This window comes from Anabrus simplex, chromosome 10, assembly GCF_040414725.1.
Source record: "Anabrus simplex isolate iqAnaSimp1 chromosome 10, ASM4041472v1, whole genome shotgun sequence".
Lineage (NCBI taxonomy): Eukaryota > Metazoa > Arthropoda > Insecta > Orthoptera > Tettigoniidae > Anabrus > Anabrus simplex.
Window position 1 is genome coordinate 16525782 of NC_090274.1, and position 25342 is coordinate 16551123.

At 40.4% G+C, this 25342-nt stretch overlaps 1 protein-coding gene across 1 annotated transcript in view; it reads left to right on the forward strand.

Moving 5' to 3' along the window:
* Had1 (beta Hydroxy acid dehydrogenase 1) overlaps window positions 1-25342 on the forward strand; it is a 36390-nt gene that overhangs the window by 5188 nt on the left and 5860 nt on the right. The window contains exons 2-3 of the mRNA XM_067154463.2: window positions 15518-15705; window positions 22239-22447. Coding sequence (XP_067010564.2) covers window positions 15518-15705; window positions 22239-22447 — 397 coding nt within the window. The remainder of the gene's footprint in view (window positions 1-15517; window positions 15706-22238; window positions 22448-25342) is intronic.

A 25342-nucleotide genomic window follows, 5' to 3' on the forward strand; every position in this document is an offset into this window, starting at 1 on the left:
AGATTATTGTCTTTTTCTATATATTTTCTTCTTGCAAAAATTACATGGGGCAGGGAGTTCTAACCCTCCTGTGGCTACGCCCCTGACTCAAGCTTATTCGTCTACTAATGTCATTCCACGCCATTATTATGACACGCGCTTTGCATAGTTCACAGGCACAGTAGCGGCGCTAAGAAGCTCAAGGCCCCTCCCCCGCAATAGTTGAAAATAGGTCCCTCGTTTCCTGAGAAGGAAAGTTACAAGTTTATTTCGTAGTTCAAGGTCGTATGTTATTACACTGAAAAACAACAACGCGACATCCGCAAAAGACGTCTGAAATGTTATGGGCACGTCCGCAAAATATTCCATGGGTATTGGAAGTGAAAAAGGATTTGGAAGAAGCCCAGATGAACTCAACTGACACCGCGGACAGAAACCTCTATAGGAAAAGAAAAATAATTATTGGATGGAAAGTGCAACCAGATAACAAAGTGAGAAAGAAGACTGGAGCAAAGTGGACAGAAGAACGAAAAAGGATCCACGGAGAAAGGATGAGAGCTGTTTGGCAACACAGAAAACAGAATCGTTAGAGCTTTCCGTGATCCATTGGGCCCATACGCAAATAATAATAATAATAATAATAATAATAATAATAATAATAATAATAATAATAATAATAATAATAATAATAATAAAAACTTGTATGACGCCTTTTTAAGGCACCGATTCTCTTATTCGTAGTTTTCCTTTTAGCTCAGATTTTGTTAAGAATTCGATAAGAAAACGTCTGCGGCTCTCATGAGAGTTCCCGGTAATGAAAATGAGAAAGGCACTTGCAGGACAGCCAATGTGGGATTTGAACCCGCTGTCCCCCGAGTGCATTGATAGGCCTCGACAGCACACGAACGCTCTGACATAAGTCCTTATAATTTTAAGTTGAGGATTCCGACTTTGAGGAACGTCTGTTATACCTAATACCTGTATTTATCGCGAGAGGAGAAATAGGCTTTCTTTTGTTTATTGTTCACTTTCTGACAGTTTGATGTACTGACATGATATCACTGGAGAAATTTCAGTGAATCAGCTGACAGTTGATGCATTCAGATAAGTTTTGATCCAGAGTTTCTTAATTCATTTAATATTATCTTCACGCGTCAAATTAAAAGACCTGCACCTGGCGAGCCGAACATGTCATCGGACACTCCCGGCACTAAAAGTCATATGCCATTTCATTCTGGGTCATTGTAGGCCAGGCAATGGTGGGTTTTATTTGTCCCTTTTTTCACCTTTTTTCGGCGTTTTTTGGCTTATTTAGGTCTTAACGGCTTTTTTGCAACTTTTTTTGACTACGTTTGTATTGTCCATTCTCAATACGAATTACCATTATTTCATCCATCACCTCTTAACCCATTTATGCCCTTTTTTTCAGCGAATTTTGATCATTTATGCTTATATTTTGTATATGAGACTCAAACATAACAATTAGTACAAATTTTACATTATTGCGTATTCTGTTGGTGAAAATAGCAGGGTTGAAAACGACCCAGTGGGCATGACCTCTTATGTAGTTGTGATCAAGATTTTATGGTTAATTATTTTAAATGCAGGAATAATCTTGAACAAAATAAGTATATTCTTATCTAATAAAGTTACAAAAACACATGTTACTCAAAGTTCACTTGTTCTGAATTAGTTTTAAAAATTGTTTCACATTCACTGTTTAAACTTTTTGAGGTTTCACAATACACAGGAATTACATATGATGGAAAGCTGCAAAACACTTGTCATGCAGTGGAACAGAGCTCTTCTTACAGGCTTTCACTGTTTCGTTGGAGCACTGGGCTCAACTTCTACGCCGCTGATCAGTGAGAATAATATGTTCAGCTGCATTGGTCCGGATAGGATCTTCAATTCTCCTTCTACACTGCAAATGTTGATGAGGGCCGGGACTCGGGCATGGTTTACCATACATTGTTAACAAGGCTCAGACTACAGCTCTTCGAAATCCTAGAACATCCAGGGACAACCCTACCCTTCTACTCAGAATCCAGGCGTTGTTCATCGACACATCCAGCAACCACAAAATAATTGGAATGTACCATTTTTTTTCCTCTCATGGAGATCCTGTAATTTGAAACGTTGTTACCCAGCTGGTCAACACCGCCCATTCCCTTGTTATATTTAGAAAACAAAAAGGGTTGACTCACTTCGATCTTCTTCCTTTCAATGTAGGAATATCTCTTTGCTCGCTGAAGTGGTAGTGCCCCATGTTCATTGGAGAGCATAGTCACAACGTTATTGTCTTTCCACTTCACTGCAATTATGGCATTGTCTTCATCCACACGAGAATCATATGTGCCTCTTGCTTCTTTTCCTAATGTCTTAGCGTCTGTCAAAGGACATTTCTCAGTCCTGTTTTCTCTAACGGTCCCGGTTCCATGCAATCCCCTCTTGCCAAGCTCGGTAAGGAGCCTAACGGAAGTGAAGAAGTTATCAAAATATAAGGAGAATGTTGCGTTAGGGTAATTGGCTTGTAGAACATCACAAAATCCAAGAACAACAGACTCACCTTAGTGGCATGTGTTGTCGAGTCTCCAGTCTTTCGACCCTGATAAATATCCATGTGAACACCATATCCATTAGGATTTGCTAAAACCCATGCTTTGAATCCAAAGCGCACTGGTTTGCCTCGTATAAACTGCTTGCAGCCGTGCCTTCCAAAATAGGGTATCATGCATTCATCAGCCGAGAGATCTTTCTGGATGGGAAATATTTTTAAAAAGGACTCATTCAAAGAATTTAGCATAGGTCGGACTTTACCCATCTTGTCTCCTGCAGGAAGATTACTGTTGTCTGCTACATGAAGATATCGGAAAATTTCTTCAAAAGTGTTACGTCTCATTGCATTTGACACTAAATCATTATGTACATCATTTTGTGTCTCCCAATACATTCGCCGTCTGGGCAGTACTGCATAACCACTTAATAACAATATACCAATGAATGTATGCATATCCGCAAGAGACACTGCAAAAGTTGAATTATTCTTAGAAACTGCTTACATAACCGTGTGCTTCACTATATCAAGGATAAGTTTGTCATGTAAGTATAGTTTAAAAAAATCAACTGGATAACTTTTTCACTCACAGTAAGCGGTGGTACACAGCATGGTAGAAAGTTTTTGTGGGGAGCAGTTATGGAATCCCCTAATTTCCATATCCTATTTGTTCTTGCCTTTTTTGGATGCTGGTGCATTGGTCCCCCTTTGGATCCTCGTGTACCTGTGAAGACAGTCTCTTCGTCTGCCGAAGGAGCTGCGAAGCATGGAGGAATATTTTCAACAGTTTCATTCACACCAGTGATAACAATTTCTGCAGAGGCTTCCAACAGCCCACGACTCAAACGATCTGGGTCGTTGCATTCATCTTCTTCGGAGTCACCATCTGTGTCGACTCCCTGATCATCTGGAGGCGAGATGTAGATATCGATATCACCTGGAATTATTCCTCTTCTAGCAGTGCTATTACTTCATGAGTCGATAGGCCACTATAAACAGGAAGAGAAATAGATTGGAATTAGGTCAGTAAATACGGCATGTAACAGATGAGATATCCAGAATGACTGTGATATTTTTTATATAAATTCCTAAATACAGCAGTGATCATAGAATTCATATTTCTAAAATATTTGTTCTAATCTTACATAAATGCTGCAATTGTGTAATAATGATATGGCATGATAAGAGTGCATGATATTCATAACTCCCCAACTTCAACAAAAATGTTACTTTTACATCCTGCCCACTGGGTCGTTTTCGACCCATCCATAATTCGGCCAGTTATAGCCATTAAAGTATAAGATGTGCAATAGATTTTACATATCCTAAATAATCTCAGTAGTATACAAATGCAAAATATATTATTGAATTATATAAGACTTAAACAAGTTCAGCTGTACTTACGTTTTTCTGAAGCTCGACATGCTGGCTGGAGAAGACTTTTCGACTCACCAACACACTTGCACATCTAGCCCACGAATGAAAATTGCCTACAATGTACCAAGAGTGACAATGTGCGAAGTGCATTATAGAGTGTGCAGCAGACCGGGTAACAAACGTCAACAATGGATAGACAGTTACTAATATAATTTTAATGGGTTAAACATCTTTTCTGTAGTAAGAGAGAAAATGAAATGAAATGAAAACAACAAACTAAAATGTTTTCTCAATATAATAGTTTTAATTACATATTTCATGAAGAAATATGTTTTAAAATGCAAAATTGTGTTGGTATGCAACAAACAGGTACAGTGCAAAAATATATGAGTGAAATATTTCTTCTTTCAGACACATATTATTAGCTTAACATAATTTAAAAAAAGGGAATTCCATGTTTGTTAAAAAATGTACTTGCAGAATTTAGAATGACATGTTTTTCTACCTACAAAGAATTGAGCGAACCCGCAATGGACATCCTGCGAAAAGGAAGGGAACCGCGGGCCTCTTAGATGGTGACGCCGTCTCTCAGGCCGGGAGATTTCTTACGGAGAAGGTGAAGGGGTTGGCGGCCGTGGCCTATACCAGGAACTGTCCCGGCATTCGCCTTAGTGCAGGGGAATGGGAAACCACGGTAGAGCCGTGACCACTCCTCCTCTGCTCGGTTGGCCGGTCGGAGTGCAGAGCTGTTGGACCACGGACCTGCCGTGGCCACTTCTGGGCCGAGACTCACTCTGCATCCACCGATCCTTGAAAGAAACTAGGGGAATCAAACGATGTGGAAGATAAGTGAAATATTGAAAGGAGAACATTTTGATGCGAGTGTTTTTGAAGAGGAAGATATCACTTTCTTCAAGTATGAACCCATAACATCTGTTGATGTAGAGAGGAATTTCTCGATGTTTTGCAACGTGCTGTCTGAAAACCGACGATTCTATCCTGGAGATGACTATTGTGATATACTGCAAAGCCAACTGAGTTAAAATTTCCGAATTCCAATTTCTGTAATCAAAGTGTGGTAAATCATGCGGACTTAAACCAAGATTGAAGCCATACATGATTCCAGTTATATTAATTTCATTTCCTTTTCGCAGGATGTCCATTGCAGGTTCGCTGAATTCTTTGTAGGTAGAAAAACATGTCATTCTAAATTCTGCAAGTACATTTTTTAACAAACATGGAATTCCCTTTTTTAAAATTATGTTAAGCTAATAATATGTGTCTGAAAGAAGAAATATTTCACTCATATATTTTTGCACTGTACCTGTTTGTTGCATACCAACACAATTTTGCATTTTAAAACATATTTCTTCATGAAATATGTAATTAAAACTATTATATTGAGAAATTATTGTAGACAACCTCGTATGTTTCAGTAGGCCTAATTAAGAACACTTTCATTCTCCGTCCCATGGAGTAGGCAAAATAATAGTAATCCACCAGCTGTAATAATCACATAACCACATTTCAGTAGAATTGTAGTGAAGATAAGGTATAATATATTAGATAGTATCTTGCCAGTTATATTCGTGTTTTTCTTCGTGTACGGCAATCCTTTCGATACTGAAGCATTTAACCAAGCACAGTGTAGTGTAGTGTAGATACATTGTATAGATACAGTACATTTAGATAGTGCCGTATCTTGCCTGCTATATTCGTGCGTTATCTTTCGTGTGTATCTATTAGACCGTAATACTAATAATAATTTGTCTAAGCATTTAGCTTCATAGGTAATCTTTGCAAATTTCATTTCTGTTGTGCTTAGTATCGTAATTAGGATACGTCTGAAAGTAGTTTAAAAATTACTGTAGTATACTGTACAGTAGTATACGAGTAATATCCTATTAGAATTTAGTGTGCTTATTTTATTATTGAAAAATATTTGTGTAGTACTGGTGTAGTAGAGGTATCCGTAGAAACTCTTACTAAAATACTGTTGTTGTAATTAGGATAGGCTTAATGGCAGTTTGGAATTGTGTAGTTCTTGTGTATTACTTTCGATATTCAGTAATTAACAGCAGTTTTTATCCCGTTAGGGGTTGTAGGATTAAAAAAAAAAAAATAGAGCACGACTAAGTAGTATTGTAGTGTAGTCGTATATTAATTACCGTATTGTTGTGTACTATCCCAGACAATATATCCCTCCGTTCATTTATTTTTTTGCAAATAAGTTATTTTATTTTTAATTTAATTTTTTTTCCCCGTAAAGAATGCCTAAGGAGCGCGAGTGTACTTACTGTGGGTGTGGTGAGGCATTGAGGGGTATGAGGGAGGAGTTGGAAAGTTTGAGGGAGATAATTAGGATTCTCACAGAAGACAGGAAGGAAGATAGGACTCCCTCAAACAATGTACAGGTTACAGTAGGTGTACAAGAGGGACGGGAAGGAAAGGGAGGAGTTGTAGAAGACAGGTGGTCTAAGATTCTAAGGAGAAGGAGATTGCAGGCCAAAGGCTCTATTCAGGATCAGAATTCAGGACAGGTGTCAGTGCGAAATCGGTATGAGTCACTCCAGGTAGAACAACAGAGGGAAGATGAGGGACAGGGAACTGTTGCTGAGATGCGTGGAAGTAGGAGGAAGGGAAAAGGTAGGAAAGGGAAATGTAGAGTAGAGGATAGGAAAAGACAGGTGGAACAGGGTCATGGGAAGGAGAAAAGGGAGGAGGAAGTAGCTTCTGCAGCTATCAGGAAAGATAGGGCTGACCAGGAGGGGAGGGGATCAAATGAGATGGGTAGGGTTGAGGCTCTGGTCATGGGGGATTCCATCGTTAGACACGTGAGGAAAGTGTGTGGAGGAAAGGGAACCAGGGTAGAATGTTATCCAGGAATTAGGTTGAGGCAGATGTTGAGGAAAGTAGAAGAGAGGGAGGAGGGGAAGGAGAAGGTGGTAGTGTTTCACGTTGGTACCAACAACGTAAGGCAAGCTGATATAAGTACTGTTACCGTGTTTTTGTGGTAGTTATGCGTGAAAGAAGGTGCGGGTGTGAACGGGTCTCAAGCTACGAAATTATAGTGCATGTAAAATTAACAAGGTTATATTTTCTTTTCCAAATAAAGAAATAACAATCATGGCAGGTACAGAGTAGCAAGGCAATAAAAATACAATTACAATATTTACAGGATTTGGGCTTCGAGCCCCAGCCTCACACTTCTTGAGCAATTAGCCCAGTTTTACCCCAAACACAAGTTTCAACAGAGGGGCAGAAAACCCCATTCATGCCTAGGAGCACTTGCTCCAAAATACACAGTAAGGCCTCCTTGAGACACGCAGAAAACAAAATTTTCGGGAAAAGAGCAACTTGCTCTCAAAATTCAGGCCTGTCAAAGGCCACACCTAATTCCACCTTCAAGCTGTCCTCCAAGGACATATACACAGGGGTAAAATACCCAACCTACTGAGGTCTATTAAATGAGAAGAAGGTTAATTACATGACCTCTAAAATAACAATTAGAGAGGAGGCGATCTGCACTCCTAATGCATTTGTTTTTAAAACCTAATCTGGCTCTAGGCCACTAATGCAAGGGCTAATCCCATACTACAGAGGTGACTTTAGAAAAGAATAATTTGCTTTACATTAACGAAGAATAGGTTGAGAAAAATAAGTTCACCTCAAAACAATATGATTGGGAGCTCGAGAGGGTTAAGCACTCTCTATCCCGATATGCAGTTTAAAGATAGAATAGATACATTTTAAGGAAGGTTACACTATGGAAAAACTTCGGACCCGCCCCGAGAGTTAAACTGCTGAGCTAGCAAAGAAAGAAGTTATTAATCGGCCATTACCTTGTTGTTGACCGCTGCCGAAGAAAGAGGCGCTTCCCGCCCCCTGCTATGTACTTTACACACTGAAAGATGGAACAGAAGTGGCGCAGAGACCCTCAAATCAGCAGTTTATATACTCTCGCGGAAAGTTCGAGGCGTTTCAGGAAGGAAAACACCCGCCCACAATCTTTTTATTGGTGGATAACGAAAACCCCTACACAAGATGAAGAAGAAACACATTATTGGTGGAAAATTAATTTAAGAAATTCGGGATTGGCTAAATTCAAAACAAGGGGAAAGAAAGGGTTAATATTGCCAACTTAAACAATGACTGAAAGAAATTTAGCAAAGAACAAACTTTTGAAATTAAATTTTCTCCAAAAAAACAGTTCTTTCACTCCGCACTAGGGTGCACTATTGTTGATCTTCAGTAGTGTCCTCTAGAAGAGAAAGTTCACACTTCTTACTACAAGCAAAACAAAAATACGTCGAAAATGACACAGTTCAAAAACTCCAAAATTTCCAGGTAGTGACATCTTCTGAGAAAGTAGAAAATTAATACTGTAGATAAAGTTCAGACTTCCTCCAGCAGAGGAGTTTCAACTGGCGCACATTTTAAATTAGCGGCGTGGAGGTGTACCGCCCGGTACAAGTACCAACATAGTTAGAGATGTGTGGGATCTGGTAAATGCAGCACGGGTGAAGTTTAAGAAAGCGGAGATTGTTATTAGTGGAATACTGTGTAGGAGGGATACTGACTGGAGGGTGATTGGGGATTTAAATGAGACTATGGAGTGGGTATGTGGGAAACTGGGAGTGAAATTTCTAGATCCTAATGGGTGGGTAGGAGATAGGGATCTGCGCTCGGATGGCCTTCATTTAAACCGCAGTGGTACGTATAAGTTAGGAAATTTGTTTGGAAGGGTAATAGGGACGTACATTCAGGGAAACGGGATGGCCTAGGGAGCGGTGATAAGGGAACAGGGAACTGGAAATCAAGTAGGGATGACATAAAATTGTTAGTGTTGAACTGTAGAAGTATTGTAAAGAAAGGAATAGAATTAAGTAATTTAATAGATATGTATTTACCATATATTGTAATAGGAGTTGAATCATGGCTGAGAAATGATATAATGGATGCAGAAATTTTCTCACGGCACTGGAGTGTGTATCGTAGAGATAGGATAGGAATGGTGGGAGGGGGAGTGTTCATTCTGGTGAAAGAAGAATTTGTAAGCTACGAAAAAGTTAAAGATGAGACACATGAAATTCTAGGTGTAAGGCTCATTTCTAAAGATAATAGGCAACTTGATATATTTGGAGTGTACAGATCGGGAAAGGGTAGCACTGACGCGGATTCGGAATTATTTGATAGGATAGTCAGCTATGTGGGAAACGACGTGGAAAGAAATGTGATTGTAGCGGGAGATCTGAATTTGCCAGATGTCAATTGGGAAGGAAATGAGAATGACAGGAAGCATGGCCAACAAATGGCAAATAAGTTAATATGGGAGGGACAGTTGATTCAGAAAGTGATGGAACCAACCAGAGGGAAAAATATCCTGGATGTGGTGCTGATAAAACCAGATGAGGTCTATAGGGAAACTGAAGTAATAGATGGTATTAGTGATCATGAAGCTGTTTTTGTGGTAGTTAAAAATAAATGTGATAGGAAGGAAGGTCTTAAAAGTAGGACTGTGAGGCAGTACCATATGGCTGATAAAGCAGGCATGAGGCAGTTTCTAAAAAGTAACTATGATCGGTGGAAAACGGTAAATAAAAATGTAAACAGACTGTGGGATGGGTTTAAAGATTGTTGAGGAATACGAAAACAGCTTTGTACCTTTAAGGGTGGTAAGGAATGGTAAAGACCCACCTTATTATAATAGAGAAATAAAGAGACTAAGAAGGAGGTGCAGACTGGAAAGAAATAGAGTTAGAAATGGCTGTGGAAGTAAGGAGAAATTGAAGGAACTTACTAGAAAATTGAATCTAGCAAAGAAGGCAGCTAAGGATAACATGATGGCAAGCATAATTGGCAGTCATACAAATTTTAGTGGAAAATGGAAGGGTATGTATAGGTATTTTAAGGCAGAAACAGGTTCCAAGAAGGACATTCCAGGAATAATTAATGAACAAGGGGAGTGTGTATGTGAGGATCTTCAAAAGGCAGAAGTATTCAGTCAGCAGTATGTAAAGATTGTTGGTTACAAGGATAATGTCCAGATAGACGAGGTTACTAATACTAAAGAAGTAATAAAATTTACATATGATAACAATGACATTTACAATAAGATACAAAAGTTGAAAACTAGAAAAGCGGCTGGAATTGATCAGATTTCTGGAGATATACTAAAGACAATGGGTTGGGATATAGTACCATATCTGAAGTACTTATTTGATTATTGTTTGGTCGGAGGAGCTATACCAGATGAATGGAGAGTTGCTATAGTAGCCCCTGTGTATAAAGGAAAGGATGATAGACATAAAGCCGAAAGTTACAGGCCAGTAAGTTTGACATGCATTGTATGTAAGCTTTGGAAAGGCATTCTTTCTGATTATACACTGACTGACAAAGCAAATGCAACACCAAGAAGGAGTGGTCAGAACTTTATGCCAATTGCAGGGTAGACTGACGTCACTGAGGTATGCTCATGATGTGAAATGCGCCGCTGTGCTGCGCACGTAGCGAACGATAAATGGGACACGGCGTTGGCGAATGGCCCACTTCGTACCGTGATTTCTCAGCCGACAGTCATTGTAGAACGTGTTGTCGTGTGCCACAGGACACGTGTATAGCTAAGAATGCCAGGCCGCCGTCAACGGAGGCATTTCCAGCAGACAGACGACTTTACGAGGGGTATGGTGATCGGGCTGAGAAGGGCAGGTTGGTCGCTTCGTCAAATCGCAGCCGATACCCATAGGGATGTGTCCACGGTGCAGCGCCTGTGGCGAAGATGGTTGGCGCAGGGACATGTGGCACGTGCGAGGGGTCCAGGCGCAGCCCGAGTGACGTCAGCACGCGAGGATCGGCGCATCCGCCGCCAAGCGGTGGCAGCCCCGCACGCCACGTCAACCGCCATTCTTCAGCATGTGCAAGACACCCTGGCTGTTCCAATATCGACCAGAACAATTTCCCGTCGATTGGTTGAAGGAGGCCTGCACTCCCGGCGTTCGCTCAGAAGACTACCATTGACTCCACAGCATAGACGTGCACGCCTGGCATGGTACCGGGCTAGAGAGACTTGGATGAGGGAATGGCGGAACCTCGTGTTCTCCGATGAGTCACGCTTCTGTTCTGTCAGTGATAGTCACGCAGACGAGTGTGGCGTCGGCGTGCAGAAAGGTCAAATCCGGCAGTAACTGTGGAGCACCCTACCGCTAGACAACGCGGCATCATGGTTTGGGGCGCTATTGCGTATGATTCCACGTCACCTCTAGTGCGTATTCAAGGCACGTTAAATGCCCACCGCTACGTGCAGCATGTGCTGCGGCCGGTGGCACTCCCGTACCTTCAGGGGCTGCCCAATGCTCTGTTTCAGCAGGATAATGCCCGCCCACACACTGCTCGCATCTCCCAACAGGCTCTATGAGGTGTACAGATGCTTCCGTGGCCAGCGTACTCTCCGGATCTCTCACCAATCGAACACGTGTGGGATCTCATTGGACGCCGTTTGCAAACTCTGCCCCAGCCTCGTACGGACGACCAACTGTGGCAAATGGTTGACAGAGAATGGAGAACCATCCCTCAGGACACCATCCACACTCTTATTGACTCTGTACCTCGACGTGTTTCTGCGTGCATCGCCGCTCGCGGTGGTCCTACATCCTACTGAGTCGATGCCGTGCGCATTGTGTAACCTGCATATCGGTTTGAAATAAACATCAATTATTCTTCCGTGCCGTCTCTGTTTTTTCCCCAACTTTCATCCCTTTCGAACCACTCCTCCTTGGTGTTGCATTGTCACTGTCAGTCAGTGTATTAGACATGTTTGTTAAATTAATAACTGGTTCGATAGAAGGCAATTTGGTTTTAGGAAAGGTTATTCCACTGAAGCTCAACTTGTAGGATTCCAGCAAGATATAGCAGATATCTTGGATTCTGGAGATCAAATGGACTGTATCGCGATTGACCTTTCTAAAGCATTTGATAGGGTGGATCATGGGAGACTACTGGCAAAAATGAGTGCAGTTGACTAGACAAAAGAGTGACTGAATGGGTTGCTATATTTCTAAAAAATAGATCTCAGAGAGTTAGAGTAGGTGATGCTTTGTCTGACCCTGTAATAGTTGAGAAGGGAGTTCCTCAGGGCAGTGTTATCGGACCTTTATGTTTTCTTATATATATAAATGATATGAGTAAAGGAGTGGAATCAGAGGTAAGGCTTTTTGCGGATGATGTTATTCTCTATAGAATGATAAATAAGTTACAAGACTGTGAGCAACTGCAACATGACCTCGAAAATGTTGTGAGATGGACAGCAGGCAATGGTATGTTGATAAACGGGGTTAAAAGTCAGGTTGTGAGTTTCACAAATAGGAAAAGTTCTCTCAGTTTTAATTACTGTGTTGATGGGGTGAAAGTTCCTTTTGGGGATCATTGTAAGTATCTAGGTGTTAATATAAGGAAAGATCTTCATTGGGGTAATCACATAAATGGGATTGTAAATAAAGGGTACCGATCTCTGCACATGGTTAAGAGGGTGTTTAGGGGTTGTAGTAAGGATGTAAAGGAGAGTGCATATAAGTCTCTGGTAAGACCCCAACAAGACTATGGTTCCAGTGTATGGGACCCTCACCAGGATTACCTGATTCAAGAACTGGAAAAAATCCAAAGAAAAGCAGCTCGATTTGTTCCGAGTGATTTCCGACAAAAGAGTAGCGTTACAAAAATGTTGCAATGTTTGGGTTGGGAAGAATTGAGAGAAAGAAGAAGAGCTGCTCGACTAAGTGGTATGTTACAGATGTGGATTCCCATAGGGAATCTGAAATGTTCAGAGCTGTCAGCGGAGAGATGGCGTGGAATGACATTAGTAGACGAATAAGTTTGAATGGCGTTTATAAAAGTAGGAAAGATCACAATATGAAGATAGAAGTTGGAATTCAAGAGGACAAACTGGGGCAAATATTCATTTATAGGAAGGGGACTTAGGGATTGGAATAACTTACCAAGGGAGACGTTCAATAAATTTCCAATTTCTTTGAAATCATTTAGGAAAAGGCTAGGAAAGCAACAGATAGGGAATCTGCCACCTGGGCGACTGCCCTAAATGCAGATCAGTATTGATTGAATGATTGATCGATCGCATTTTCACGACCTTTTTGCCAGCTTTTACATCTTTCTACAGGTCTTTTTAGTGCAATTTATAGTTCTTCAACTTATGAGCCCTAGTTATAAGTAAATAAATAATAATTCAGATTATAATTCTAAATTAATCCTGTTCAGAGATGATTATATCTCTGTGGTGTAGCTGCCTCTCCAGCAAAATTTGAAAAGTGGTACGAGGACTGCAATGAGGTCCACTCAGCTTTGGGAGGTCAACTGAGTAGAGGGGGGTCGATTGCCATCTCACCCATCCTTGAATAGTTTTCTGTGGTTTCCTTCTTCTTTTCCAGGAAAAATGCAGAGATGGTACCTAACTTGAGTCCACAGCCGCTTCTTTCCCTATCCCTTTCAATCTTCCCATCCCCTCACAAGGCTCCGGTTCAGCATAGTAGGTGAGGTTGCTTGGGCGACGTACTAGTCCTCCTCCCCAGTTGTATGCCCGACCAAATGTCTCACGTTCCAGGACACTTGTTCCCCATTTCCACACCAGGCAAATGCTGGGACTGTACCTTGATTAAGACCACAGCCACTTCCTTCCCACCCCTAGCCTTTGCCTATCCCATCGTCGCCGTAAGACCTATCTGCGTCGGTGTGACGTAAAGCAAATTGTAAAAAAAAAAAGACTCAGACCTTGAAAAAAGAGAGAGGAAGTTCCTTCGAAAAATCTTGAGTCCAAAAAGTTGCAAAATGACCCAAAATACTTTCCAATTGAGATCAAATCAGGAACTCTATAAAACCATCGACAAAATTACAACGGTGATGAGGAAAAGAAGTCTGACCTTTTATGGACACAGTAAAAGAATGAATCAGGAGAGTTTGCCCAACAAAATGCTTCTTCTACAAGAAAAGTGGGAAACACAGTGTGGGCGGCTTAAACAATTGCACAAAGACCGAGCACAAGTGGATGTCAAGGAGGAAGAGATACGGGACAGAACAACATTTAGGGAAAAGTTTGCGTGAGTGAGGGATGCACCGAAAAGCCACTGGTCAAGCCACTGAACATTCAGTACTTTGGCGAGAGGATCTTTGGCGAGAGTGCAAAGAGAAGGGCAGGTAGATTGTGTACACGTGGCGCACAGATAGCCGTATTGATAAATGAATAAAATAATAATTTATTTTTTCATTAGTTTGTTAATTTATTTATTATAACTTCCCTAATAACAGGGTTGCCACTAGGACAAAATATACTTCATTTTTCAATACATTATTTGATACACAACTTACCACTACTGTTTAACAGCCGTAACAGGTTATAAAAATATATTACCGTATCTAATAAACCATAGTAGCATGTATAATGACTATAAATGCTTTCTCAAAATCAATATTGAACTGCGGATGGCAGCTACCGCTATGTTTATCAACAGATGTTTTTCAGAGTCTAATGAAGTCTAAAACTGCGATAACAATTTAGGAATTGCCCTGTGGGCTCCCACCACCAAACCTGTGATTGATGCATTTTGCAGTACACATTTTTCTTTATAATACAAGACTGTATGGTCATAAATATTCTTTCCTAAATCTACTTCTCCTCGTTGATCAGAATGCATTTCAAATCGCACAGTAGCGTCGTTTCCTTCTCGCTTTCTGGTTTAAAGGAGATGATTGATATCTATTCATCTGGTGCTTCCATTTGCCGCTAATCCAGACACTTCCTCATACAAGAGAATGGACTAGAGAAAGCTGCTGTAGACGATTGTATCTCAAAATGGAGAGAGCTTATAGACTGACTAAAAAACATCTACAGCAAGAAATGCATCTCATGGAATGCCAAAATAAGGCATTATAACACTGTGGTAAAAACAGAATGTCTGTATGCCAGTAAATGCCTCTCGATGAATTACAAACTGTAGAAGATGGAGATCCTAGAAAGAAGAATAATATGGAAAATCTTGGGCTCAATCCAGACTGAAACCAGCTGGAAACTTCAGAACAAAAATGAAGATAAAATTTCACAGACCATGAAAAAGAGAAGGTTATCATTTCTTGGACATTTGTACAGGATGGACAAAACCAGACTAACCAAAAAGTTGTTTGACTACCCTAGCTGAGTCTTGATTGTGCCAATATCATATTTCTTACTGGACCTCTGTTGGTCTGATACAATTAAGTCTTTCACCTTCATGACCTAATACTTTCATTCTTGGGCATCCTCCTCTTTCTCTTCTGATTACAGTTAATACAGGATAGTTGTCCACTTGTATTTCCTCTTAAAACAGTAATCATTACCACCACTGTGACATAAATTATTCTTTTTCCTCTTCACAATTCTTTTTTTATTATTAGCATTCCATTTGTGAGATAGTTCAGCTGTTGAATCCATCAACGCACTTTGTTATTTTTGCCTGAAGGTCATCAGAACACCAAGTAATATAAACCACGTACAGTAGCGGAACGAGATGGGGATGTCCTTTGCAGAGGAAGCAATAACCATGCAATGTCATCTACTCCTTTCAGTGGGCTCATCGGCCGCAGTTGGGCCATGCTGTTCGCTGGAGTTGGCTACAAGGTCTGCCTGTTTGACATCGAGCAGAAACAAGTGACGTCAGCCCTCAGCGACATCGAGAAACAACTCAAAACTCTGGAGGAGAAGAATCTCCTGCGTGGGAGCTTGACGGCCGCTGAACAGCACTCGAGGATCTCTGGTGAGCATAGAGCATGACAACTCCACAACATCTTTTTCTCTCTTTCATTTTCCTGATTTTATCAGTTTCATCTTTTTAGTGGCTTGTTCAGCAAAAGCTGTAATAAATATTTTTAAAATATTGTTGCAATGTAACCAAATATGACACTGAAAAGACTGTCAGGCTAACCACCTAATACAGTACAATCCTGTTAGGAGTTCCTCTTGTAATATGGTTACCCCTGAACTGCAATCTGTCGGCTCAATTTCTCTCAAGAGTGTCTCTGCAGGATCAGTCGCAATTTCCTTCAAGTAGTTTCAAAGTCTTCTGTTAGGTAACAACTGGTGAAGTTCCAAGGCTATCCATTGTGTATCCTGTAGCAGGTGATATGATTGCTACTACACAGTCGCCAGAAGCTGCTACGAGCTGGGGCCTGAAACCCTACGGTGTTAATGCTGATGTCATCTGTTCATTCGAATCCGATCATCGGCGGTTCTATGAATTAGCCCTTTCCAAGTTGTCATGTTTCACACTGCCTCCTTTAGTTGTTCCAGGGTGAGGGTTGTGTCTGTTTTAACGGTATCTAACAAATGAGTCCTCTGGCGACCTGGTCTTCTTATTCCTTGCACGATTGCTTTTTTCCAATGCATTAGATAGCATAATGTGGCCACAGCATGCTAGTCTCAGCTTCATAAACATACCAACCAATGACATTCAGGCCTTGATGTGCTCTAAAACAGCCTTATTGGTGATTTTTGCAGTCCATGGTATTCCATATTGACAAGGAAAATTGAAGAATAAGACAAGAGGGAATCACGAAAGAAGGAAGGACTCCCTTTACATTAGATATCACTAAATGTGAAGGCCTACAATATCGAAAGCTCATAAAAATAATCATCAATAACATTACATTGACTGTTGTTGTGATGTAATTTGTCTCTTCTGCTGCTACTCATCTTCGATACTTGGTATTACTGCTGCGTCTCGGGTTAAACAGCCTGCCTGAATATTGGTGAAGAGTAGCTTGGGAGTCAGATAACTACAGCTAGTCTGTTATAAAACTCTTGACCTCAGAAAAGTTCTGAAATGCAAACCAGCGTAATAGGTTTCATTGTATAAATTATTATTTTGGACTTTGTATGTTTACTGATGTTTTTAAAAAACAACACGTTATGTATTTTATGAAGGAGAGGACTTCATTTGCGTGGCAACTTGTTCTCTTGAAAACAAATCTGTCGGTTGATAAAGTACCTCTCATGTGTTATCAGCAGGGATTGGAGGAGTCAGGTGATGTTTGTTATCTGCAGCAGTAAACTATCTTGTTTACACAGTCAGTGTCACTAACCCAGCAACTGTTCATTACATAATCAATGTTGAGTGGAGGTTTATCAGCACTGTGTGACCTTCAGGCACCTAGCAAACCAGACAAACCTGTTATGAAGCACTTGTACCACTGCAAGACCTGTCATCGACACAATTTATTAAACATATTCACACTATAACACTGCACCGCAGACTGCTAGTGAAAACTGTGTTATTTGGGGAAGCCTCCTCCCAACTTCCTTGCTTTTGTTCACTCAACAGCCCATTGGGGAAGTTCCCTACAGTTTGAGATAGAATACTTCGAAGGTATCCCTTGCCTGCTACCCTCGGGTTATCAGCTGTATGATTCCACTGAGGGGCATATACAGAAATTCCAGCCCTTACGAAATAAAGTATAAAAATCTACGAATAAGTAATGTCAAGTAATATAAAAAAAAGGTGTTATTCATTATCTTAAGATTATTAAAAATTTGAAGGTCGATCAAATATAAACAGGATTTTTGTTCCTGAACATCAAGAGTTTGTAGGACTGACCCCGCGCTTCTGCTATGCTTAGGCGGGACCGTTAGGAGTGGGTAGTGCGTGCTGTTAGATATATTTGGCGCCATTTTGTCAGTAACGCTCACAAAGTCGGAGCAACAGGTGCACCCCTCCACTGCGCAACGCATAATTATAAAATTTCTTGCTCGCAAAGGAGTTATAGTTCATGACAAATATTATAATACTATTTATAAAACCACCTATTCAATACAATACAATACAATACAATACAATGTAAGGAGTTACAGTGGCAGAAATTTGCCAGAGATTGACTGCACAGTTCATTGATCATACATTGTCAAGGACGCGTGTGTAAGGAGTGGCGGAGGAAAGGGGAGGCAGCACCATTGAAAGCCAAGGTTCTTGCAACCAGTTTTTTTTTTGATCAGCGAAACATTTTGCTGGTTGATTTTTTTGCATGCGTGACACACAATCAATGCTACTTACTACCGCAAGCTGTTGAACAAGGCGAGGGTTGCATATCACTGCAAAAGACGACACCAATCGATTCGACAGGTCATCCTCGTCCACGACAATGCACGGCCCCATACTGCAGCTCTAACTGTCTCCAAGCTACAGGAAATGCACTGGACTACACTTGACCATCCTCCTTACAGCCTGGACGCCGTGCGATTTCCATTTGTTCAGACCGCTTACAGAAACCGTAGGAGGGCAACGATTTGAAGATGACAAGAGTGTGGAAAACTTTGTGAGCAGCTGGCTGGTGACACGACCTTGTTCTTTTCACGATAAGGGCATCAAAAAGCTGCCCATATGCTGGGACAGATGCATTTCCAAAGCAGGAAACTGTGTGGAAAAATAAATTGAAATTGCCTTGTGTTTTCCAATAAATTAATTTTTTTTTAAATCCTGTTTATATTTGATCCCCCCCTCATAAAATAATGTTTAATCGGTTTTAATTGACTGTCACCGTGGTTTAATGGCTGAGCTCTTGAATTATCAACCATGGACCACTTAGATGTTCGAACTTAACTTTCATTGGTTTAATTTTCAGTAACTACAGAACTGTACTCTGTAACTAATACCAAAGTCTCGATATAATAATAATAATAATAATAATAATAATAATAATAATAATAATAATAATAATAATAATAATAATAATAATAATAATTCAATTAGAAAAAATAAAAAGAACAAAATTAAATCAAAAACTCTTCACATAAGTTCAAAAAATATCACACTGCACAACTGATAAGCCTAATTTATTATTAGCTTCCTGCAGAGCAATTTTGTTTGAAAATAAGTTGACTGATTGTTACCACACCAGCTTCTTATTTTCATTATACACTGTTATCTAATAAATATGTGAAAAAAAAGTTAAATATTCTGCAAAATTTGTGCCTAATATGATCTCTATTGCACTGCACATCAACAAAGTATAATTTTCTAACTGAAACATGATAGACATGATATAGGCTTATGGGCTTATTCCGTGTCAAGAAAATAAGGTGAAATTCTTTACGTTTCACAGAGAACTTTGCTCTGAGTCTTCGGAAGAAAATCATGAGGAACACTTCTCGAAGAATGAGGTTTGAATTTAGACGTTAATAACAGAAGTGGAAGTGGTACGTTCATTCGTGATATGTACCACTTCCAATTCTATTATAAATTATAATAATAGGTAAGGTAAGGGTGTATTCTGCCTGAAGGCAGGTCTGAACCTCCGCAAAGGTGTACCTGAGACGGGGTTTACGCACGGTAGGGTGGCCAGTTCCTTTCCGCTCCTCCATTCCTTTACCCCCACCAAAAGCGCGTGGTAACCCATGCAAATCTTGACCACGCCCAATGTTGCTTAACTTCAGAGATCTCACAGGATCCGGTGTTTCAACACGGCTATGGCCGTTGGCTTATAATAATAATAATAATAACAACAATAATAATATGAAATGTCAAATATAATTTCTGTTGAAGTTGTAGCGTCTCATATACACTGAACAAAAAAAAGAAAAAAAAAAGAAATGTTTTCTGTTTACATGAAGATAATATGTGAAAAATATGTGGGAGACCAAGAATTAAACATTGTAGAAAAATTGAAATATTTAGGTCAAATAATCACATATAACCTGGATGAGAAACCAGCATGGCAAAATAGAATAGATACACTGTTACAGCACAGCATGTTACCAAGAATAAATATAATAAAAATTGTCTCTCAATAGCAACCAAATTGAAACACTACAAAACAGTCACCCAGCCACAAATTACATATGCAAGTGAAACATTATTTGAAACAATAAACACAGTTGCAATAGATAGAGTACTCAAGTTAGAAAGGAGAATAGTGCGAACCTGTTTAAATAAAAATTATCAAGTAAACAGCATCTGGGGACTAGCTTCCAATGAAACAGTTTATAAAGAGATAGAACCTGTGACTAGCACAATGTAAAAGAAATGAACATAATTCTTAGGGCATCTATACGGTTACCAGAAAATAGAATCAGTAGAAAAATAATAGAAAAATTAGATGGATCACAGAATTTAAAGAAGACATGAGAGAGTTGCATATTACATTAGAAGATTTAAAATACAAAACAAATACACTCAACATATTGAAAGATAAACACACTAGACTACAGTCAAAAATCAACAAGCAGAGAATAGGAAAAGTGATTCCAGAAGCAGAAAGAAAATTACGTTCAGAAAGGATAAAACGGTATTGGGCTGACAAAAAGAAGAAAAACCTCCATAAAGCTAAGTAATCCTATGTTGGCTTAAAAATTAAAATAAATTAATAAAGAAATAAGCACGAAGCTAATATAAACTGTCGACCTATTAAAACTTTATTTTGAATGAATAATACACAGACAAAGTAGATACATCCTCCCTTGTCACATGTTCCTGTATCTCGTAATGGCAGGTACCGGTGAACAGATTGTGGGCCTGTCACCTATATGGTATTTCAGAGAGAATAAAAGTGGAGAGAGGTGATTATTGGTTTAGGGCAAAGTACCATTATGCAATCTCCCTTCTAAATTGGAAGCCTAAGCAAATTGTTTTCAACAATTATAGAAGATTAGCTGTAGTACCCGGCTTTGCAGTTTGTATTAACTGTTTGAAGTTTTTTTTGTGTGTAGATTTTGATTATTTTTTTATATGCCACCCCGTTTTCCCTAGGGGTGCTAGGGCTGGCTTACCGTCACAGTGTTTGTCTCCAGATAATAAGTCATAAATGTACCAAAGTTTGTTTGAAATAGCTCCACTGGTTCAGGAGAAGATGTGGAAAGGTACTTCACAAAACATGGCCACTGTCGGCAGCCCTGAAGATGGTTTTCCGTGGTTTCCCATTTTCACACCAGGCAAATGCTGGGGCTGTACCTTAATTAAGGCCACGGCCGCTTCCTTCCCACTCCTAGCCCTTCCCTGTCCCATCGTCGCCATAAGACCTTTATGTGTCGGTACGACGTAAAGCAAAAAAAAAAAAAAAGAACATGGCAGCATGTTCCTCATACATTCAGCATTTCTTACTGGACTATCATGATGCAGAATAAGTTGCTGTTGCCTAGCGACAATCTGTCCATCAAGGTCGATCCAAAACTTGGTGCGGCTTTGTAATTAAATTGATTACATAAAATTACTTACAAAACTACCAATTGGATTTCATTCAAACCACTTGCTAAACCCTCTCAGATGCAATAAGAACAAATTGTGAAATTTTCAGCGAAATCAGTCGAGTAGTTTTTGAGTCCATTCGAGACAAACAAACAAATACTCCTTTTTATATATTAAGAAGATTATTGGATGAAAACCAGCAGCAGAGCGTGGAAGAATCTGTTAACAAATGAGAATTTTTGACTGTCTGCTCGCACTGTTTACTTGGTTCATGTCGATTCGAAGCTCACGAGAAACCATAAACCATTTTCTTGTATTGTGATAATAGATGTAAGTATCCCGTACATATGTGTTGTGCATGCTTCTCTCTCAGAAACAATCGGTACGCCACTATGTCACAGAGACAGGAGATAACTGCGGGAGGGGGTGAGTGGCCGTGCGATTAGGGGCGCGAAGCTGTGAGCTTGCATCCGGGAGATAGTGGGGTCGAACCACACTGTCGGCAGCCCTGAAGATCGTTTTCCATGGTTTCCCACTTTCACACCAAGCAAATGCTGGGGCTGTACCTCAGTTAAGGCCATGGCTGCTTCCTTACCACTCTTAGAACTTTCTTATCCCATCGTCGCCGTAAGACCTATCTCTGTCAGTGCTTGGGGGAGGAGGGAAGTTTAGCCCAGGTGAGGAAGTGTAGTTCTTGACCTCAATTGCACTATAGTTGTATTTCCTCGTAAAATAATATTCACCATCACCAGAGATCCCCAGGAAGATGTAGAACAGAACTGGGGAAGGTCATGTATGAATCTGGAGCAGTTATAGACTGCCTGGTGACAGTCAAGGATCATAACAGATAGAGGAAGTACATGTTATAGGCTACATTGTCGGTGATATTACACTTTTAATTGTGGTAGTAAAAGTGCAAGACAAATACCTAATTTTGCCACAAAGAAACATGTTTTTTTTCTTCTAGGGCTGGGCTTCGGAATTTATGGAAAGGAGATTGGTATACTGCAGTCTAATTAAGACTGAGAAATGCTGTCCGAGATAATCCATCCACCGTTAGACCTGCAGGTGTATTTTTGTGTAAAGGACATTATAGAAACCTGTGTACTCTGTTGCAGGCTGCACATCGCTGGCCGAGGTGGTGAAGGGCGCCATGTTTGTACAAGAATGTGTTCCCGAGAATTTGGATCTGAAAAGGAAGGTGTTCCAGGATCTAGACAAGATTGTAGATGACAAGATCATTCTCTCTTCATCTACCAGCACCTTCCTGCCGTCTCTCATCTCCGAGGGAATGCAGCACAAGACTCAGTTTGTCGTCTCTCACCCGGTGAGTTATGCAGCTTCACCTAGGTTCTTTAGTCTCTTAAAACTAATTTGTGATCTAGGAAATATCATTTATACCTCAAAAGATACAGCTCCCACTATATATAACGTTTACAATCTAATTTAAACGAGCTGTATCTCAATGTTCTGCGGGAGTACGTCCATTAGAATAATAATAATCATATGGCCTTAGCTACCTTGTGCAGGCATTTGTATAAGTGATGTAGGCTGTCTGCATGCCAATTTTAATATTCTCTTTTACTCCACTAGACCAGATCTGTGTTGGGCTGAGTTTTAATTAACACCAAATGTCTCACCAGAGATGCTGATATTGTACAGCATGGAGTGCAGAAAGGAGACACCACCATTGATTCACAGAGGGAGTCCATCCATCGTAAACATGCTTGTGTATTGGTCATTTCTGGTCTGAGAGTTTCTCACTAAACATAAAACTTGTGTGTTTCAACATCTCACCTTCTTAGGTCGCCATCTCCCTCTGAATGATGTTGACGTAAAACAGTGGCTCTGAAGATTTCAGTGGTCTAAGTCTTTAAGCCAGGTATTCTTGTGCCTTCTCAAAAATCCTCATCCTTCAGTTCTTCCCTCAGTGATGAGTTGCTTCGCTTCTCATGATGTGTCCAATGTACTAGACCTGGTTCTCTAAAGCTCTCTACTTTTACTTAAGGACTTCCTGGTTAGTTTCCCTATTCGAATCATTCTTCTGTCCAACTGGACCTTGAAATTTTTCATTCTGATACCCAGCGATGGACTAAGCATCCAGCTATCAAAATTGTTATGGTAGGCAAAATAGAACAGTGTAGGATCCAAATGCAGAGCTGAAGACTGATATTCTTTTCTGCTTTGTACAGTTCATACATCACTCACTCACAAGAGTTCCTGGATATTTGAGAGAAGATCTTGTTGTTGATTTTCAAGACAGCCTGTTGAAAAACACAGCCAGTTTGGTCTTGTCATTGTTCATGAACAGTCTGAAAATGAGGTCTGGGAGACTGCTTATTAGTACTACTGCATCATAAGAAAAGTTGAATTTGCCTCTGATCTTAATACCCACACACACACATTCTCTAGAGTAGCGTTGTGGGCAGCTTTCACTCTCAGTTTGCCACAAGGCTGTGCTCAGAGCTCTTGCCACGACAAAGTGTGGAGGTCAACAATGTAGGTATAACTACACTTATGAAACATAAGTGGTCTGCTTTCAATTTTTCCATGCTAAAAGCAATGTGGTTTGCTTTATTAATAGTAATAATAATAATCGTATGGTCTCAGCTGCCATGGGCAGGCATTTCGATTTGACGCCAACTGGCTGTCTGCTCGTTAATTACGACGTTCCGTTTTACTCTAGGCCCACTTGATGGCAGACCGAGTAAACTGAAACGCTCTTGGGCGTCTATGGCTGAGAATTAATGAATTTTTGTCAGGTAAACACCAAATGTGTCACCAGAGATCTTTTACATGCCGACATCGTACGACATGCAGTGTTGAATGGACTTTTTACCGCCCTTCAAAAATCCCACTGCCTCTGCCGGGTTTGAACCCGCTATCTTGGGATCCGGAGGCCGACACTCTACCACTGATCCACAGAGGCAGCTATTAATAGTAATATTCATAATTATTTTCATTTCCCCTTGTCCAACTCCTGCCAGGTCGGGGTGTTGATTGTATACCATCGCTCATCTTTAGCCCATTGTTACAATGTGGTTACCCCTCCCAAAGGCATTTTAGAGCTACTGCTAGCAATTATTCAGCAGCCCCTTACATGTAACAGACGCTGCTGATGAATAGTGTACTCATACTATTCCCTGAGTACTGGGCTGCTTCTTCCGCAATCTCCACCGTTCCAAAGTCCATCTTCTCCACTGTAGATTCCATCGAGGTCTTCACTCATAACCCTGAGCTGGGACTCGTACCAGCAGGGGCGTTTTCTCCTTGAATGCAAGGCATTCATTGCATGCGTTATGATAACACAAAGAACTGTCTGATGTACGATTTTAGGTTGTTTCAAGTCAAATATTAATGATTTCATCTCTCAGAAGTTCAAAAGGTCCGCGCAACTGTACTAGTTCCGTTGCTTGACTACGTATGGTGCTGGTGTAGTCTCGCCGTCTATTCCACTCGAGAAAGAAAGAGACAGCAAATGGAGGAGTTAAGGATGTAAGGCATTCAATCTTAAAATTGCATTCGGTGGCAGACGTAGTTCTGAAACCCTCCGAACGATGTCGCTGCAATTGAAACTTGTCAGAATTTGTCACCCCATACCTGTGCTACCCTCTGCCATCTGTTAGCAACGTGGAGAAAGTCGGCATGTATAAGTTTACAGTGAACGGGACCCACAGATTACCCACCAGCGAGAACTCAACGTGACGAAACTGACCAGTGCCACTGGGGGACTTACCTCCAATGCTTGAGTTGTGGCTAACTAGTGAGTTAATTCATTGTGTGTTTTGCTGATTAGTGAGTTCATTCTGTGTGTGCTGTTCCTGTGCTATTCATCGTTTTCAGTGTTTTATTATATTTTGCGCACATGTGGTATTAACGATTGACGAGTCTAAAATGGATATAATTGTAAATCAGTTTGAAAAGCCACTTTGATGAAAAGATTCAAATAGTTAAAGCCGGGAGACCTCTACCTTCTCTCGTAAATTTAAAAACAGAAAACAAAAATTGTGTACGCACGTTCAATCCAGAAACTTACAGTAAAGCTGTTCGGCTCGAATTCACCTACATGTAATTAGGGAGAGTAGAATTGAAATTTACTTAATACATTAACTGCATGGTTACTAGTTGCATGCCTCAGTGGAAATTCCAGGACACGCCACTGCGTACCAGATGCTACATACCAGGTCAGTGTGCTCTGGGACTCACATAGGTAGAGCACTAC